The sequence below is a fragment of the Tympanuchus pallidicinctus genome, unplaced genomic scaffold (assembly GCF_026119805.1).
Source record: "Tympanuchus pallidicinctus isolate F22 unplaced genomic scaffold, pur_lepc_1.0 scaffold3, whole genome shotgun sequence".
Taxonomy (NCBI): Eukaryota; Metazoa; Chordata; class Aves; order Galliformes; family Phasianidae; genus Tympanuchus; species Tympanuchus pallidicinctus.
The window spans coordinates 14,240,417-14,259,683 of record NW_026294747.1 but is presented as its reverse complement, the minus strand read 5'-3'; the positions used below and the strand labels follow the sequence as shown (position 1 = coordinate 14,259,683).

The following is a 19,267-nucleotide window of genomic DNA, read 5'->3' as shown; positions in this document are numbered from 1 at the left end:
CTTCCTAAGCCTGTTTTCCTAAATTAACTCAGTCTTTTCGGACTACTGAAAAACTTTGTGCTCTTAACTGGCAGCCTCACAGCTTACCTTCCAATCAGGTAATCATATAAGCCATATTCCCATCAGTAATATAGAAAATCATGATACTTCTTTTTTTTTCAGCATAGCCTTTTAAAATTTGGCATGGACTTCAAACTGGACTTCCTATAACATTTCAGTTTTTCAGCATTCATATGTAAGAATACTTGAATTCCTTTTACAAACTTGTCTCTAGAACAGCAAAAAAACCCCTACTTGCACTTTATTTCAAGACTTAAACTTTGATAAAAATTACAAAAAATTGTAGAACTCAATGTAGTTTTGATATTTCTTCAGTGCAACAACTTCCATATTGAAACATGTTTCTGTTGCAGATTGATATAAAGACAGAAAGCAATGTATGTCACATTTTGCTATGCTTCTGGCTAGCTCCCCTCTCCACGTTTGATAAAGAAATGTGTTCTCCCAAACGCTGCCAATTTTCCTTAGTTCCATGAGATTAGAGATTTTCCAGTGAAAAGAAATTCCTCTTCAACATAAATTATTTCTGAGACGATTCTGTTTTCATTTATGTGGTAGACAAAGAATACCTTCTAAGAATCATCCTGGAAATTTGTTCCTGGACATACTGTAGAATCATAGAATCCTTAAGGTTGGAAAACACCTCTAAGTCCACCTTTAAGGTTGAAAAACACCTCATCTAGTCCAACTGTCCACCTACCACTAATACTGCCCACTAAATCTTGTCCCTAAGTATCACGTCTACATGTTTCTTGAACTGTGTGGTATATATGGCAGGTAGAACATTCTCATTTGCTTTGAAGGCTAAAAGGAAGGACTAGTCATCAGCCAGCCACACATATGCTGGTTTCACTCACAGAAGCAGAAGTGAAACAGACCATCTCCAGGCAGCTAATCTCTGTCTGACTTAATGACAAGAGAAGCATCATGGATTTTCACATTCTGGCAAGTATTGCAAGCATGTGGGGAGTGGGGTGGAGAAAAAATCTCTTTCTTCTTACATAAGTGAAGCAATATATGTCTAACTACTCGGCAGCAATCAAGTATAGCTGGGGTTGATGTTGCTTCACACAGCTCTCTTTTAAGCAGTAACAAAAGCAACAGGAACTTTGATTGAGGAATACAGCTTTGCACAGTGCCTGTGCCCTGGCACAGCAATGACATTTCAATAGCCTGTCTCTCTGGACTAGTGTAGCTACTCTTTGTTTGCAGTATCTGTGTGAGCTGCACACTCCTGCTCCCTTTTGAAAACATACGCAGCCTGAGGGCCTTGAATAGGAATGCAGTAAGTCAAATCCTGTGTTTCTTTGGGTTTCTAGTAACTTTCAGTGTGGTGAAGATGGTGACTCCATGTGTAATTTCGTATAATTTCATGTAATTTCACAGTTATACTGACTTCAGTATTAAATATGCAGTGGCCTTTTCTGCATTGCCTTGGCATCCGTGAAGGAAGAAACTGCTTTTACAAAAGGGAGGGGGTAGTGTCTGCTCTAGCCTGAAACCCATGAAGCTGTAATTTATAAAGCATAATTTTCATATCCTCACTCAAATGGAGTCAGGGTTTCCTTTATTCTGCTACTCTACATTTTTCACTAGGAAGGTTATTTAAAGAAAAATCTTCTGGGTAGAGCAAGCCCAAGGGCTCCTGATGGCTTTCTGTGCAGGGAGTCTTTCTTATGTGAGGAAGTGCCAATAGGTCAATGAGACCTGTGTGTGCAAACACCAGTCAGCCATGTCGTTGCAATCCATGGGTTTGGATTTTGAAAGATCTACATCTTCTTGAAAAAAACAGAAAAGGAACAGCTGAACTGATTCCCTGCAAATGGGAGTAACTGATGTCCTTGATTAGTTCTGGAAAGGTCAAGGAACCCTAAGACGAAATGAGAGGTTAAGGAGTTCTTTTTGTTTGTAAATGTAAGAAAACACCCACTCATTTCCTATGAAAATTGAAATACCAAAGGCATTCTTCATGTGCTTTGATAGACAATCAGCTTTGCCTGATAGAGCTCACCTTATGCCCCCAGCTAATTCAAACTGTATGGCGGATACAAACTTAATGAACCAAATAAATCTTTGAAGTAAATTCCCTGAATTTTATGGGATAAGAACATAATCCATGCTGAATTATTTTGGCAATTAGGAGGGTGCAAAACAGTGTTGTAATCATCGGTTATGCAAAATAGTTTGCCAAATTTATTTCAGATGTTACCATGTCAGCACAACAGGGCTTGATACCAATTCCTAACTAGTTGTTTTCCCAGCTAACTTTACCTTTTTAATGAAGTAAATAGCATTTCTCTAGTTATCATTTAGGCCAGGCTGGTAAAACATGATTTCTCACTGGATATACATTGTAAGAAATAGTATAGTTACTTTTGCCTGAAAAGGTCTGGAATACTAGAGGATTTCCAGGCCAAACCCTCCAGCACTGGTGTTCACCCAGGACAGAGAATTACAAACGTCTTGGTAGCTTGGACAGTTACAGTACATATGGGATTACCCTTTGACAGAGGTTGCAATTCAAATGCAACTGCCAGACTTGTTGCTGGGTATGAGCAGTGTTGACCCCTAAGATGCCTCCAGTTTGATTGCCCCTTTACCAAGCTTGCATGGGATGTGAGTCACTGATGTATTGCATTACCTTCATGACGGTTTATCTCCAGTGAGTCAGTGGCGATAAAGAAGCTGAGTTAATATTTGCCAATTGCATTTACTAAAATCACATACCCCTTAGTGGCAAATGATCCATGAAATGGGCTGTAAATGGGCCAAAAGGAATTGTTCTTTTTGATAGTACAGCTGCAGCTGTGTGAAGGCCTTGTGAGCTGGAGGGCCCAATAGGGGAAAGAGACATTTTCCCAGTGTTTCACTACAGGGGGATTAGTTATAACTTGCATGCCTGCCTTTGCAACAATTCCATGGTAACCAACCAACATATTCATAAATTACCTGTTGGTCTGAATTTCCTTCCAAAAAGCTACCACGTAGTCCTTCTGAAACCCTCAGTGTTGCCACATTTGCCTACAAAAATTTCGTTTGAAAAACCTATCAGTTGCTCTGAAATGATTACAGTGTACTGGAGCATCCTGTGATTTTCAAGAAATGTAGCTCATGTTCTCTGCAGAGAACCTGGCAGCAGGAGACCTGGTTAGTCCCAGGCAGGATCTGTGCTCACCAAGAAATGGCAGAGGAATGGCAAATTTGACAGAGCAGACAAGCAGAGGTAAGAAATGATACATGGCAAAAGGATTGGGTCTCCTGACTCCCCTTTTTGTTTTGCAGGAGAGATCAGCCAGGTGTCTGATGCTACTTTCTCTTCTGAATGGAGCAGAAGTGGATGGTAGTTCTATGAATTGTTTTATTCTGTCTGTCCTTTGGTCACCTTTTTAACGTGTGCTGCTCATGTTCCTCTTAGGTCCGTATGTGCTAACTGGGGCTTGCAGGGCTAAGTCATGCTTTAGCTCATCCCTCCCGCCCACTCTGTCGTGCCCCGAACCACATGCAAGAGACAAAGGGCTGGGAGTTGTGGTGGTCAGTCTCACTATGGCTTCATCATGTAAGGGCCACTGTAATCTGTATCTTTGGCAGTTGTTTCATATGTGGCTCCTGCTGCTTTTGTGCTACCCATCAGAGACAAAGGCATTTTGTTCTAAAGTCAGGAATCAGATCTCTGGGTTCTTGGTTTGTTTTTTTTCTGCTGTCATATCAATGTGAATGAAATAGATGTATTGATTGCCTGTGTGGGAATTGGAAAGGAAGAGGACCATGATTTAAAAAAGAAGAGCTATATCTTAACAGAGTTCTACATTCAGATTTTGAATCTAGCCTTGATGTGGGAAAATCGAGAAGGAGGCTCCATCAGTCAAAACTCAATCTAAAAGTTATGGTGAGAGTCTGCTGACACTGAGTGTTACTGTTGCACTGTGTGGGATTTCAGATCATCCTCATAACTACAATGTCATATTCTCAATATTTATGTTATTTTCTAGGTATCCTGCAGTTCTACATCATGACTGCTAGGGTGGAGAAGAGTGGGGAGGACGATTAAAAGGAAAAGAAGCAGAAATCTATTACTTCCATCTCTGGTGCTGTGAAATCCATCAGTTTGTACAGCAGCCAAAATGGCATGGCTTCAAGAACGGACTTTACCTTCCAGTAGTGCCCTGCCTCGAGTGCGACTGACAATGGAATTAATGAGGCACAGACAGTGGGAAAGGGGTAACGTGAACTCATGTTTCATGCACTGCACAATGCTCTCACCTGCTACTGCGGGACTTTCTTAAGAGCAGCAGCAGCTGCAAATCTTTGTCTGGCAGATGTTTGCACCTGAGTAAGTGGCTCAGAAATGTGTGAGGGAACAACTGCAAGAACTGGGGGGCAGTTTTAGGACATTTAACTTTGTTCACACTAGAAAGCTTGGTGGAGTGGTGAGCTAGGCACAGTCCTCAAGGCTGGCTCACTGCCTGCCAACAAGAAAAAAGTCCATGGGCTGCTCTGGCCTGAAGACTCAGATCATAGAATCACAGAATTGTTTGAGCTGGAAGGGATCCTTAAAGGCCATGTGGTCCAACTCCCCTGCAATGAACAGGGACACCTATACCAGATTAGGTGCTCAGAGCCTCGTCCTGCCTGACCTGGGGTCTCTCCAGGGACAGGGTATCCACCACCTCTCTGGGCAACCTGTGCCCATGCTTCACCACCTTTTTTGTAAAAAACCTCTTCCTTATATCCAATCTAAATCTTCTCGTTTGAAATCATTTCTCCTTGACATGTTCCCTCCTTCAGGGAGACCTGATAGTGTTGTTCAGTACCTAAAGGGGAGGCTGTAAGAAAGAAGGGGACAGAATCCTTAGTGGGATCTTTGTGACAGGACAAGGGGAAATAGTTTCAAACTAAAAGAGGGAAGATTTTGATTTAGATATCATGACCGAATCCTCTGAATGTTTTATGCTTATGACTCTTTATAACTGTACATAATGCCTGATCTTACAGTATTTTTAGTTGTAACCTTTAGAAATACAGCCATCAAGACAGCAGAAGTGACAAACACTTCCTTGAGCTGGAGGACTGCGTTAATGTGCAAGCAAGAGAAAAACTATAAAAAAGGCAATGATTGCTTGTTTCTAACCCAGTGCTATAAAAAAAAAAAAAAGAAAAGAAAAAGCTATTAATCAAAGAAAAAGCAACACAGTAATGAAAGTGAAAACAAGCATTTTAAAGAAAGGAGATAAGAAAAGCACAATTCTCCATCCCCATAGAGAGAAATGGATACTTTTCCAAAAGACAGAGGGTTGTTGGGTGCTGAACATGGACAACTGAGAAAAATGAATGAAGCTCCACCTTTCAGGTACTCTGCCATCAATGTTTTGTTCTCACGCCAAATTCCTGGACTATAAAAATCTGCCTTATAAGCCAAGAAAAAAACACTTCCCTAGAAGGATTTTCAAGTTACCACTTCATGGCAAGATGGAAATAAAAAAGGGGAGGTCATTTTGGATCTTCTGCCTCATTTGGAGTTTTTGCAAGGGGAAAGAACCAGTTCAGATAGGTAAGAAAAAATCCAAATTCTTTCTTCACATATTGATGTCCATAGTTGATAACGAGTTGTTAAATGAAAAGATGTAACATATTCAAGCTGTAGGCATGCCAGATACTGCATTTTGCCTTCTCATCTTTAATTTAAGTCATTTAAATCATTTATTGCTGTTTCTTTTTTTTTTTTTTTTTTTTTTTTCCTCCAGCACTGGCTGGCTTATCAATTGCTTTATGTCCTATGTGACTAATCTTAAAAAAGCAGACTCTCTGCATGTAATTTGCATCATAAAAAAGTGACGCCCTATTTAATACATTTTGCATACATTTTTTATATAATGCCTGCTAGACTTGGTTGGCCAGTGTGAGTTACTCCATTGGGAGTAACCACATTGTTGTGCTCTCTTTCACTGTTACCTCCTGGTTTGGCTTTGAATGTCTTATACTTTTCTAATCACTTGATACACAAATAATTGATGTGACTGCTACTGCTGTCTTAGTAATTCTAGCAAATACACTTCCAAGAAAGAGTGAAAATTTCTCATTTCCCTTCATTATTGTGTAAAAAAAATGCTAAATTAAACCATTCCACTTCACTGCTGTGAACTCCTATAGCAAATTACAGTCTCTTCAACAAGTTATTCTTGTAAGAGCCTTTTGGCACTTGAGCTTTTGTTGCATACTTCTGACTTCAAGATGCTGCTTCTTAGATTTGAACATCTCATAACACTCTCAATATACCAGTGGCTGATTCTGATTTGATCTTGAAGGACGTTGTGTGTTGATATTCCTAAATGTGATGTGTCAACAATGCAAAGAAAGTTGTTCATTTTCTTTGCTATTCAGATAGGACCAAAAGAGATGCCAAAAGCACAGTGTAGCAAGAATATCTTATTTAATTCTATACGTAGCTTTCTTTGCTTCCTATTTGCCTTATGCTTCAACGATATGGAAATTACTTTCTTAAGAGATGTCTTACATGCACTTCAAGTATCCAGGTTCCTCCAAAAGCAATGCTTCCTAATTTTTCCACATTCAGTGGCACATCTTTGCTTCATAGGCACTTCCATGTCAGATGCCATTTTGTCAGACTGCCCATTTGCTGCCATCTGTTACACAGCAATAAAATGTAACATGGGAACATTGGTGGGACTGCTACTGTACTACTATTGTAGTACAGTACTACTGCACCATCAACATCCTCCTCTGACATTGTGGGCCAACGTAATCAAATAAGAGGCATTACTTTTGGAGCAGCCTTCCTATCAACACCATTGACGGAGATACAGCTCAGCTCCAAGAAATAAGTTTGTCTGAGATGAAAAACAAGCAGGTGTGAGCTGATTTCTGAAGCTGGTGCAACCTCAGCTGCTGAGACTGAAGGCTGCCATTTTGCTAACAACTTGGGTGACCTGTGGTGCATCCTGGCATCTTCCAGGATTTTACGTCTTCTGAATTCAGAAATCTTTCCATTTACAATTTTAAACAGCAGCAACAGAAAAAAACAAAGCAGTTCATGCAAGGTGAATCATTAACCTCAATGCTCTGAATCTTTCTTTAGTTCAGGTCTCCACTGTTGGTAGGAGCGAGTGTACCACCTGGGGCAATTTCCACTTTCACACATTTGACCACGTTAAATTCACTTTTCCTGGAACCTGCACATACGTCTTTGCTTCTCACTGCAATGACAGCTACCAGGACTTCAACATCAAAATCAGACGCAGTGACAAAAACAGTCACCTGATCTACTTCACTGTCACTACTGATGGAGTGGTCTTGGAGGTGAAAGAGACAGGCATCACAGTGAATGGGAACCAGTAAGTAAAGATACTGCTGCTGCTTTCTAGTGTTGTGGTCTTATTGCTAGGTATTAGCAAGGTGTGATCTGTCTGAAAAGGTATCCCACCATTCAAAGAGCTGTGTGTGTTAACAGCACACTGAACAGTGTATTGTGAAGAGTCAGAGTAGTGGAGATGGCAAGAAGAACATAAATGACAGCCCCCAGAGGTCACAGAATCACACAATCACAGGGTTGGAAGGGACCTCAAAGATCATGAATCTCCAACCCCCCTGCCACAGGCAGGGCCACCACCTCCACATTTAATACTAGACCAGGCTGCCCAGGGCCCCATCCAACCTGTCCTTCAACACCTCCAGGGACGGGGTATACAACCTCTCTGGGCAGCCTGTTCCAGAACCTCACCACTCTCTCTGTGAAGAATTTCCCCCTGACATCCAACAACAACGTGTTTAGAAAGGGCAATGTGTATGTAACAAAGCATAAAGTGTAGATTTCCTTGATGCTGCTTTATTCAAGGGTAGGAGAGGGGAAAGTTAAAGTCAACGCTTTAATTATAAAATGAATTTTGTAGAAAATCTGTATTTTTTTTCCAAAGCATTACTTCTGTGGTACTAACCTTAGCATTGTTTGTTGCTACTCAGGAACAGATCATCCTTTCAGAAAAAGTTTACCATTTCCAGACTGTGCAGAAATGGCCCTCCTTTGCAGATCACAGCTTGCCATGGGGTCAAAGAGCACGAAGGGCAGAATTTCTAGAAATCAAAATTCACATCTTTAATTTCAATCTGAAATAAACCAGAAAGTGATCTGAAAATAAAATAAAATAAAAAAGGTTAAAAATACTCCATGAGTATTACAGTGTCCTACTCCCAGCATTTGGGTATGATGGGCTGAGGCAGGCATTGGCTCTGGGAAGGACCCTCACAATATTGTAGGAGAGAAGATCACACACATTATGTACTGCCTTCTATTTATATCCATCCTGAAACAACCAGATAACATCACTCAGATGTATCTCCTAAATTGAAGGGGCAAAAATCTCACATGTTCTAGCCATTTTCTGATCTATTTTTCAGGCTTCAGGAAAGTGACAATTAATTGTCTTGGTAAGATCAAAAAGTAACACAGGTCTGAGTCACATCTATGCATTGGTAGCAAAACGGACAAAAATATCACTTCCAAGTGACAAGGAAAAGCCTGGAGAGATTGTGAGAACCTGTGGATCCTCTCATGCAGAGCAATATCCCAGTATTGGGATCTTACTCCCTGTAACACTCTGCGTTAGATCCCCAATTCACATAAAGCAGAGAAGCTACTTCGGTGTCAGTAGAGTGGCTAATGTGATACATTACTGTATGAGCATGTAATGACATGCTCATGACCAAAATTGTGTTGTGGGTTATTAGAATGTCACAGTAGACAAGGTGATAATACTAACACTTAATGCATTAGTGTGGATGCAGGCTGACCTTCATGGCTTATATGTCTCCTTTTGACTCTTATTCTTTTTTCCTGTATCCCTAGGAAGCTTTGATTTTTTAAAAAACAATCATTTTGTTCTTTTTTCCCAATGTAATCTGTTTTGTTCCCTCCAATTTCCAGGATCCCTCTGCCCTTCAGCTTGAAGAGTGTCCTGATTGAGGACACCTGCACTTACTTCCAAGTCACCTCCAAGCTGGGTCTGACGCTGAAGTGGAACTGGGCTGACACTCTCCTAGTATGAACAGCCAGTTAGTTGTTTTTCTCTTAGTGAAGCTCATCAATGATGAAAAGCAGGCACCATGTTAATATAAGAAACTGAGAGGTAGTGGTGGTGGGGAAGTATCACAGTATTCCATGTTGACAGGGCCTACCACAGTAGGTAATGATTTCAGAAGACAAGAGAGTGGGGTTGCAATGCCCAGGCCTCTCTAAGCAGTTTTACATGACAAAAGATTCCACTGTTAATGCTGGAGACAGCACTTGTCTGCTTCCTATATGGGGTACAGCTGGTGATCCGAGCTCTTTCCCAATGCACATCTTTTGTGGGAAACTAATCTGTGTGGTCATTTGAGAAGACCTTGGCATCTCTCATTCCAAGGCATTGTTATGGGGCAATTCCCCAATACACTTTCAGTCCAAAATACCCTCTGCAGTGGTGGTGTATTTAAACTTTTGTGTGTGAGCATTTGTTCTCCTCAGTCAGGATTGAGATTAAATAAGCAGAAGTTGTTTTGCAGTCCTGAGAGACAGAAAATAAGTGGAAGGTGAACAGAGTGGGAAAAAAAAGTATATATCAGGAAGCAATCGAGAGGTAATTCAGGATCTAATTTAATGAAGTATTTATCATCCCCCATCCCATCTTGTACTATTTCATATCTGAGACATCATAGGCACCACCTGTGGAGTAGACAGTTTTAGCTTGAGACACACCTGTGGGAAAGGTATTGCCATTTATAGCTAGACCTGAGCAATGCCAGTATTACCCTCCAAGTATGTAAGAGGGATAAGTTGCAAAAGTTCTGTCTAGAAAAGCCATACTGTGTTAACCAGTCCCTGCTGCCTCTATGTATTGGCAGAACAAGTTATGCTGGGCACATCCCTTCATAGAGATTCTATGAAGTTTTCCATTTAGCCTATGAACTAGAAAAAAAATCAGATACTGCTAAAAGCTGACCAGAAACTGATTCTTTGTAGCTTTCAGCATCAGGATACACTTATCTATCCAGTAGTCTGTACTGGGAGACAATGAACCAAGGATCAGTCCAGTATTCAGAATGCTTCAGTTGGCTGTTTGATAGGTAGGACTGCCAGTTGTTGAAAAATCATCTTTCTGTTTAAATTCAGCCTGTCTGTCAGTAGGTTTTATGGCAGGATTGTAATGGAAAATGTAACTGCTACAAACAGGTGACGAGAATTTCTGCCACTATGCTTTTCTGTGGCGAGACATATGGTAATATGCTGCTGATGGGAGAAGAAACCTTTAAACCCTGAGCTTCCTCTTTGCTTTTCTTTCTTAGCTGGACCTGGAAGAAACATATAAAGAGAAAATATGTGGTCTGTGTGGGAACTATGATGGCAATAAGAAGAATGATTTAATTTTGGACGGTAGGCCATGAACACAGCATGCTGAATGTAGGAGTGTGTTATACATCACATGAAACTTGGCATCTGTTTCTTCTATGTGGGGTTTCAGGTTTCTGGACAGACATCTTGAAATACCCAAACATTTCCATAGATGAAGCACTTCAAAGGTTTGTGGAATGATTTGAGATTCTCTGCTGCTTGCAAGTGTCTCTCAAACCTCACTGACCCAATTTAATTGCCTACTCGTCATGCAGCAGCATTGCCAAGTTTCCCACTGATTGTACCAAACTTTAAGGCATTTGCAGTCTCAAATGAGGCATGGTTGCACTTCTGCCCTTCTGCTTTCATCTCTTTCCAGTTGGGTATCAGGTGTGATTAGTTTTGGCTACGTAATGAAACGAAAGTGCCATGGGTGACCCAGGCAGACTTCACTGAGCATCTCTGCAGAAACCACAGTGCCATCCACTGACATCTTCAGATGCAGTTCTGAGATGGAATGAAGGCAGCAAAGCCTGCATTCTATTGTATTTGGTGCAGGACTGAAGCCAAAATTTTAACATCAGCCTTTTGTGTAATATCTGGGCTTTTTAAGTCCCAAACAATATACCGTCACCTGCCATTTGGAAAGAATAATTAAATTTCAAACTTTGTCAGAAAGATTTTTCAGATGTAGGATCAAGTGTCTGGTAATGCTTTGGGAAAATATGTCCCTGTACTCAATGCTGTGTGCCTGTTTTCCCATCTTCCTTAGCCTATACAAAGTAGCAAGTTACTGGATGAATGCACATGCTTTAGGTTGCAGTAGTACAATGCAAACTGATCTGTACGACCATTACACATACAAATACAAAATTCTGTAAGATCATATGTACTCATAAAGAACCAAAGTCTTTGAAAGTGATGAGATGAAATAGAAAAGTCAAGTCTCATGTGATTATTGTTGCCATGACTGTCAGCAGTTCTTGATAGAAATATGCCAGATTCCTGATCCTAACCCAAATGGAAGTTACACCAGGAAATTATATACTGTGTTAAACTGAGGCATTTGGTAAAGATGAGGTACATATTTATAGCAAAATAACTGATCTAAAGGATTGTAGGCAGTTATTCAGATGAAGCTGGGTATTTTGCAGGATATAAAATGCACCCAAGGCAGTTTGGGAATTTTCACAAAGTTGAGGATCCATCAGAAAAGTGTCCTGATGTGAGGCCAGATGACCACAGTGGAAGACATCCTACAGAGGATGACAATAGATGCAGTAAATATGTAAGTATGCATGGCTAAGAAGTATAAACTTTCCTAGACTATTAAAGTCCTGGAGTGACTGTGTTGAAACAAGGGCTATTTAGAGAACAGAATGTTATCTTATACTTGAAGGACTGTCCTACTATAGTGATAAAGAAATAGATAAGTGGGAAAATATGCAATTTTATGACTGCGTCCAGTCAGAGAAAAAGAACCTAACAGAAAGTTAGACTGAATGACCTCTGGAGGTCTATGTGATCATGGACTTGTATCATCAGAGGTTAGGATTCACATCCATCAGCCTGAAAGTTGCTAAAATGTCAATTATTGCTTTTCTTTTCCTCCTCTTTTTTTTTTTTTTTTTCCCCTCAGAAAAAGATGTGCAAGAAACTTTTGTCTCGATTTGGAAACTGCCCCAAAGTGGTTGCTTTTGATGATTATGTAGCTACCTGCACTGAGGATATGTGCAACTGTGAGGTTAATTCTTCTCATTCTGATTTGGTTTCCAGCTGCATATGCAGCACTTTAAACCAATACTCTCGAGACTGTGTCCTCAGCAAAGGAGATCCTGGGGAATGGAGAAGCAAAGAGCTTTGCTGTAAGTAGTATTGCTCTGGATGTTGGACATATGTGCATGAATCCTAATACCAGCAGAGCAAAGATAATTTCCTCCTTCAACTACACTGACTCAATCTGTAGAAGTACTTGGACAGAAATGTTGTTAATGGAAAAGCTTCAACAAGTTTAACTTGATTTTGCTCAACAATTAGTAACTGTAACTTAGCATCTTCTCTCTTCTTTTTTTCAGTTCTTCTTTGAGTTTTGCCACGCTCATTTAATTCATAACTAACCTTGTTTAAAATTTTGATGTCTAGTCCAAAGAAGTAACACAGAAGTATAACATACCTGTTCTTAGCTGCTCCTTTCCTTCCTACTCAGTAGTTGCAGCTACTGAGCAGGAAATCTCTGTCAGTCTGGGGTGAAGACTAACGGTAGTTCTTCCAAATAGCTGTTGTGGACTAGGGTGGAAGATTAATGCCAGAATGAGAGTTACTTGAAGCCTAAATAAAAATAAGTTATTGCAACTCCTGGTGTCTTTTGTTGGTATCATGACTTCAGCCAACCTTGAGTTAGTTAAATAATGTTTAATAGCTAATATTTCCCAACATTATTATTATTTTCTTCCAGAGATGAAGTAAAAGCAATCATAAGACATTCCTTTAGAGGGTAACAAGACATGGCACATCTGGATAGAAAGTTTTGCAACCAAGATTTGGGAGAAGGGAGGAAAAAGGAGTTGGGCAGTGATGCAGTGATTTTTAAGTGTTCATAAATTCATCATTAACATACCGCATTTTTCTTTGGTTTTGCAGATCAGGAATGCCCAAGCAACATGGAGTACATGGAATGTGGAAACTCCTGTGCTGACACCTGCGCTGACCCGGAAAGGAGCAAGATATGCAAAGCCCCTTGTACAGATGGTTGCTTCTGTCCTCCTGGTAAGGCAGTTTGCTTCTTCCAATAGGCCACACTACAAGGGACAAAGAAAGAATATTTCTTTTTCAGTTAGTGAGTTGTTTTTTGTTTTTTTCCTTTATGATTTTACACTCAAATCAGTGAATAAACTGTTTCTTCTAGTATAATTTAACAACTTCCTTCTTCTCAGAATCACAGAACTATGGAATCATAGGGATTGAAAGGGACCTCCAGCAATCATTGAGTCCAAATCCTTGCTAAAGCAAGTTCCCATAGGAAAGTATCCAGCTGGATTTGGAAGAACCAAATCTCTAAAGATTCAAGATCCTGATGCTGGAGAAGGGGGCAGAAAGGACATTTTTTCAAAAGATGTGGAAAAAGGAGAGGAGTTTTCTAGTTAGTAGAGGTATAGGTGAGGATGTCTGATGAAGTGCCTCCCGGTTACAAGTCTAGGTGTATATGTAGCCTAGTGGAGAATAAGGCTTGCTGTAGGTTGTGTCATATATAAAATAAATGCATTGGCATGTTCATTCATGAGCAGTCTTGCACATGAAGAAGTTGAGGTTTGATCTATCAGTTTCACTATTAGAAATGGATGGAAACTGGCTGGCACTTGGTAATCCTGCTCATTGTGTAGAACTCCAGTAACGCACAGGGATATTCTTTGGGATATTTTATCTTATGTTGCTTTCATCTGAGCCCCAGTGAGAATTCTTTCACATCAGTTAATGCCTGAGGGAGCCTGGTGTGTTACTTTTGATAAAACATGCCCCACTCATTTATCTGTAGAAATGCTACAAGGTTTTTTAATTTGTTTTGACCTTTCTTCACGGTGTTCCCCAGACTTACTAAGAAGTATTAACCAACCAATGTATCTGAACAGGAACTATCCTTGATGACCTCAGTGGCAAAAAATGTGTTCCCAGAGACAGCTGTCCCTGTATGTTTCAAGGCAAAGTCTACTCATCTGGAGGGACTTACTCCACTCCTTGCCAAAACTGGTACTGTTGTGAACTTGATTGCACTAACAAGATAGAGGCAGCTATTGGAAAGCATAAATTAGTTGCATTCTGTTCTTTAATCCTTTTTACTATTCCTAACATCCTAAGTAATCATGACTGTTCCTAACATCCTAAGTAACTATGGCACTAATGCAAAAAACTGGGGTCGGAATAGCAACAACATTGGGAAAAACTTTGAGGCAACCCTCAACCACACATTGCTATCACCCTCACTTGGAGTTGCCAGCAAGTATTAAGCCTGGGATACCAAAATGCAGAAAAATGAGACTCTTTGCCATTAGTTTAGAAGCATTGGCCTCTATAAAGTGTAGCAATTCCATGCTAGTGAGTAATTTTCCAACCACTGCTTGATCTCTAAAGGACTGTTCCAAAGCTTGGATCTCAAAGAATTACTCTGTGGTGCATGGCTGGGTAGAACAGAAGTTCTGCAAATCCCTTTGGATTAACTATTTCCTACCCCATTCCCAAAGACAGGAAATACTCCCAAAAACCCAAATTTTGAACGGCTCTGAGTGGTTCCCATATAGCTGTAGGCTCAGCCTTCGCAAAACATGAACATGGCCTGGCTGTTCTCCTCTTGCATTAACAGCTCTAATTTTCACATCTGCTCATTAATTCAGCCTCTGAAAATTTGCAACAGCAACTTGCTGAATCATCAATAGCATGAAGTGATACAAGATCCTGTTTGAAGAGGCTATTTCTTTTAAAAAGTTAAGTAAGTGATTTAGGCCTTGGAAAATATTTCTTATTTGACCAACTCAGTGTCTCTGAAGGATATAGCATGAAAGCCCAGTGCAATTAACTCATACTGACAGACAAGTAGGGTTTTAATATAAAATCTTTCTCCCTCAGGGATTTAATAAGCAGCTGAAAAACAAGCAGCTGATGAGACAAAAAAAAAAAGAGGAACTGATCAGATATAGATCTCAACCTTTGCTCTTTTGCAGCTATATTTATTCTAACTACTCATTTTTGTGTTTTGTACAGTACTTGCAAAGGGGGCCACTGGAGCTGTATCTCTCTGCCTTGTTCTGGAAGCTGCAGTATAGATGGAGGATTCCACATAACAACATTTGATAATAAGAGGTTCAGTCTTCATGGTAACTGCCATTATGTCTTAGCTAAGGTATGAACAATCTCCCATTTCACTCCTGAATCTCTAGAGTAACATGAAGCATTAAGCTGTGCTGGAGCTCTGTATGACTTTGTTTGACTAAATGGCCTCAGTCCAGCAATGCACTTCAATACACACTCAGTGTTAAATCACATACATTTTTCTATTTGCAGTGGAGTGCAGTTCAACTGTGATGCTAAGCATCAAGCTTTTGCATTTTCAACACAGTTCTACATCCCTTTTTTTTGATGAATTCATTTTCTTACTGGATATATTAATGTAGATTAAAGCATTTCTCCTGAAGCTTTCTTCATCTGTGACTGTAGAAATGAAGTGGATAAGCTGATTCCGTCACAAAAAGTTGAGTATTATGTGACTCTGCACATACACTATCCACACAGCTTGATGCAAGGAAAGAGTAAAGGGGAAAGGCAGTGAACATCATTGGGTTTGGAAGTGAAATTCAGCAACTTGCAGTTAGAAATTAAATGCCCCAGATCTTTCATTCTTACATTTTAGCCTTTCAGAGATGTATTTTCTTCCTTTTATTATAGCATGCTAATGATTTCTGCACATCCCTTTTCTCACCTGTTTTCAGAACACCAATGACACATTTGTGGTGATTGGGGAGATCATCCAGTGTGGGACGTCAAAGACAATGACTTGCTTAAAGAATGTCTTAGTCACACTAGGAAGAACAGTAAGTAACTTGCTTTAGCTGGCACACAGAATGTCACTTTTATTTAGGTCCACAGAGTTCATTTATGTTCTCTAATACCGTGGACTCTTTCTGGTCTGGTGCAGTCCTGGGACTGCAAGATTAATGGCAGCAGATGATGCAGTGCATGTGTTTATTAGTTTTGTTCTACAGGAGTTATTTTCTTCCCAGTTTTTTGGATTCTGGCTTTTCCATTTTCTTTAGAGGTTAATGGCTCAAAATTATCCTTGTCAGTTTTTCCCGTCTTTTCCACAACTTCAAACTTTTCATTCACTTCTTTTTGAAGAATGGAGATTTCTACAGGACCCAAGTATTTTTTACAAAAATTTTGATTCCTGAGGTTTTCCCCTATGAAGAAATGAAGTATTAGGTATGTCACATATCCAGTGGGATGCATCGGAACCCATAAGTAGCAACTCGAGAGCAATTCTCAAAAAGATAGCTAACTTCCTAGATATGCAAGAGCAATTATCCAAGGCTGCTACCTGTGGAGAGGGTTTTTCATTTTGTTATAGCCTACAAATTTGTTCTGTGCCATTGCATGGAATCCAGACATTGAGTTATATTTGCCCCAGAGGTAACCATATTCTGAAGACATTGCTTCTTAATGCTTAAGGAAGCTTGTCAGGTTGTTACTGTCTGTCTCATGTGCATTCATTTCCACGGGCTTTTTTCTTTTCTCTACAGACTATAAAAATCTGTTCCTGTGGAAATATCTACATGAACAATTTCATTGTGAAGCTTCCAGTAAGCAAAGGTAAATGTCTTTTTCCACAACTCTCTCAGAACAGCCTACATCAATTTACAGTTTGATTCCTGCTCCTGTCTCTGAAGAACCCGATCCTGCCCATTATAAGGTCACTGATTTAGGTGGATACAGTCTGGGACTCCCTGGGGGATTCCTGTGTTACACTGAATGTGCTGGTAAAATGGAGTTCCTGTTTTCTCAGCCTCATAAAGGTTTGTGAACCAGTTTTTTTCCTTTCACTTTTTTCCTCTCTAGATGGCATCACCATCTTCAGACCCTCAACATTTTTCATCAAAATCTTGAGCTCAGCTGGAGTACAGATTCAAGTGCAAATGAAACCTTTGATGCAGCTCTCCATAACAGTTGATCATTCTTATCAGAATGGCACATCTGGTAAGAACTATCATATCCTTTCAGTTCACTCTTTAACAACTTGTAGCTGCTTATCTATAACTTTAATTGAACAAAATATTTGATTTTATATTGACTTTTTTAATGTTAGAACCTGTGATTAAATCTACACCTTTTTGCAACAAAAGATTGGCCAAAACCTTCAATTTGCTGAAAATAAACTCTGTAATGTTTAGTGTGTGCAAATCTTTTGGACTCTATCTGTAGAAGCGTGCTTCCATCAGAGTCTTGTGAGATGCAGGCAGTGTTCTCAGTTTTGCCACCAATCTCCTGTTAACATCATTTAAGCTTTTTGTGTCTCTGTTTCCTATCTGTGTGATTGGATAACATCTGATCCCTCCAACTCATTTTGGTTTGCTTTTGCCATTTTCTTTGACTGTAAATGTTGGAGAAGGGACTTCTCTGCCTGCTAGTGATTACTGTATCATATTTATCAGCTTCCAATTTCTGTGCTCTCACTAATACAGGAAATAACAATTACTCACTAAATACATGGTCCTGTCTGATTTGTGGGGACATCAGGAAAATGAGCTTCTTTCAGGCAAGCACCATTATAGAGATAAGGGTGTTTATCTTGAAGTCATTGCTTTTCCCACTTGTATTATGATTTCTTCTTCTTCGTCCTCTTCTTCCTCTTTTTTTTATCCCTGCTGCCATCCACTCAAGGTCTTTGCGGCAATTTCAATAACATCCAGACTGACGATTTCAGAACAGCCACTGGAGCTGTAGAAGATTCAGCTGCTGCTTTTGGTAACTCTTGGAAAACCAGAGCCAGCTGTTTTGATGTCGAGGACAGCTTTGAAGATCCTTGTTCAAACAGTGTGGATAAAGGTAGCAGGCTTTTCATCCCTGAGTTATCAGTGCTAAATAATTTTCATGTGATAAATAACTGAAAAAGCTTTAGAAGTCTCATAAACATCAACTGTCTCTGCCTTTGAGGCTATTTCTAGAGAGAACACGTTGCTTTCTGTGAGCCTCTATGGTGACAGCTGTGGTTTTTTTAAAAAGCAAAACAAAGCAAAACAAAATATACAGTTCTGGAAAAAGGGCCAGCACCTTCTTTGCTGATGACTTGAAAAGCATACACAGCATCAATGAGAGCAATTTAGGCTTAAGGCAGAGCATAATTGGTTGTCAGTATTTGGGCCCAATCTTCCAACCCAGGTTGCTACAGCTGTGCTGGGCTTAATAAGTTATCATCACTACTGACTTCAGCAGGCACTGTACTGTACCAGGTGCCTGTCCAGCTTCTCATTTTGACTGGATCTGAATATATAGGAGATTTACAGTGTAGTCTCCTAGGTATTATCATATATTGTAACATCTCACTTATTATGATATGCTTTGTGTAATTCCATGACCATATTTCATGAGGAATTAGACAAGTTTAATGGAAAACAATGAAAATGGGGAGGTTTCTTGTCAGATACTTTGTAAATCCAGCCACTGTAATAGTGTTAGTATTAGGAGGATGAAACCTTTATTTCAGGAAAATGACTGTTCACTCTGTTCCTGCCACTATTTCCTTCCGCATTATTGGAACACTTCAGGACTTTCTAGAAGTGTGTGATAACTTGTAAGAAAACAAATTCAAGTAGTAATTTGGTTTAAGTAACTGTGGACAATATTTTTCCCATTCAGAAAAATTTGCCCAACATTGGTGTGCTCTTCTGTCTAATACAAGCAGTACATTTGCTGCCTGCCATTCTGTTGTAGACCCTTCTGTGTACATCAAGGTAAGCCAGTAGTCTAAATCAGTGGTTTGTTCTCATCCAGAAGCTGATCTGCCAGGGAGGTGGTCTGGTCTTTGGGAGTAAAATGGATTATAGTAATGTGAGTTTGCAAAGAAGTTCACTGATGCTGATGAGAAAAATAAAATGAGAGTTTATGCAAGACACAGTGGGTCTTTTTGCCTGCTGTCCTGAAAATACTGATTAAGTGACTGTCTTCCATGAGCAGCACTGCCATCACCGACAGTCCTGTTGCATGATCCTGAAGAAAAATAAGTCAAATGGGGTTTGCTGCTTTTGAAAACTGTTTAGTCTTTAAAAAGATAAACCAGTGTTTCTGTTT

General features: G+C 39.9%; 1 protein-coding gene across 4 annotated transcripts in view; it reads left to right on the top strand.

Annotated features, from left to right (window-relative positions):
- The first annotated feature begins 2,916 nt into the window (after positions 1-2,916).
- The window catches only part of LOC128085414 (mucin-5B), a 45,782-nt gene continuing 29,431 nt past the window's right edge, over positions 2,917-19,267 (top strand). The window contains exons 1-15 of one of the 4 annotated variants that reach the window (XM_052692730.1): positions 2,917-3,283; positions 4,050-5,608; positions 7,154-7,409; positions 8,996-9,110; positions 10,393-10,480; positions 11,593-11,726; positions 12,078-12,303; positions 13,079-13,204; positions 14,065-14,182; positions 15,191-15,329; positions 15,916-16,017; positions 16,723-16,792; positions 17,039-17,176; positions 17,861-18,025; positions 18,836-18,930. In XM_052692730.1, the coding sequence (XP_052548690.1) occupies positions 5,389-5,608; positions 7,154-7,409; positions 8,996-9,110; positions 10,393-10,480; positions 11,593-11,726; positions 12,078-12,303; positions 13,079-13,204; positions 14,065-14,182; positions 15,191-15,329; positions 15,916-16,017; positions 16,723-16,792; positions 17,039-17,176; positions 17,861-18,025; positions 18,836-18,930 (1,992 nt within the window). In that variant the 5' untranslated portion in view covers positions 2,917-3,283; positions 4,050-5,388. The other 3 variants (XM_052692731.1, XM_052692735.1, XM_052692732.1) reach the window with 3 other exon arrangements.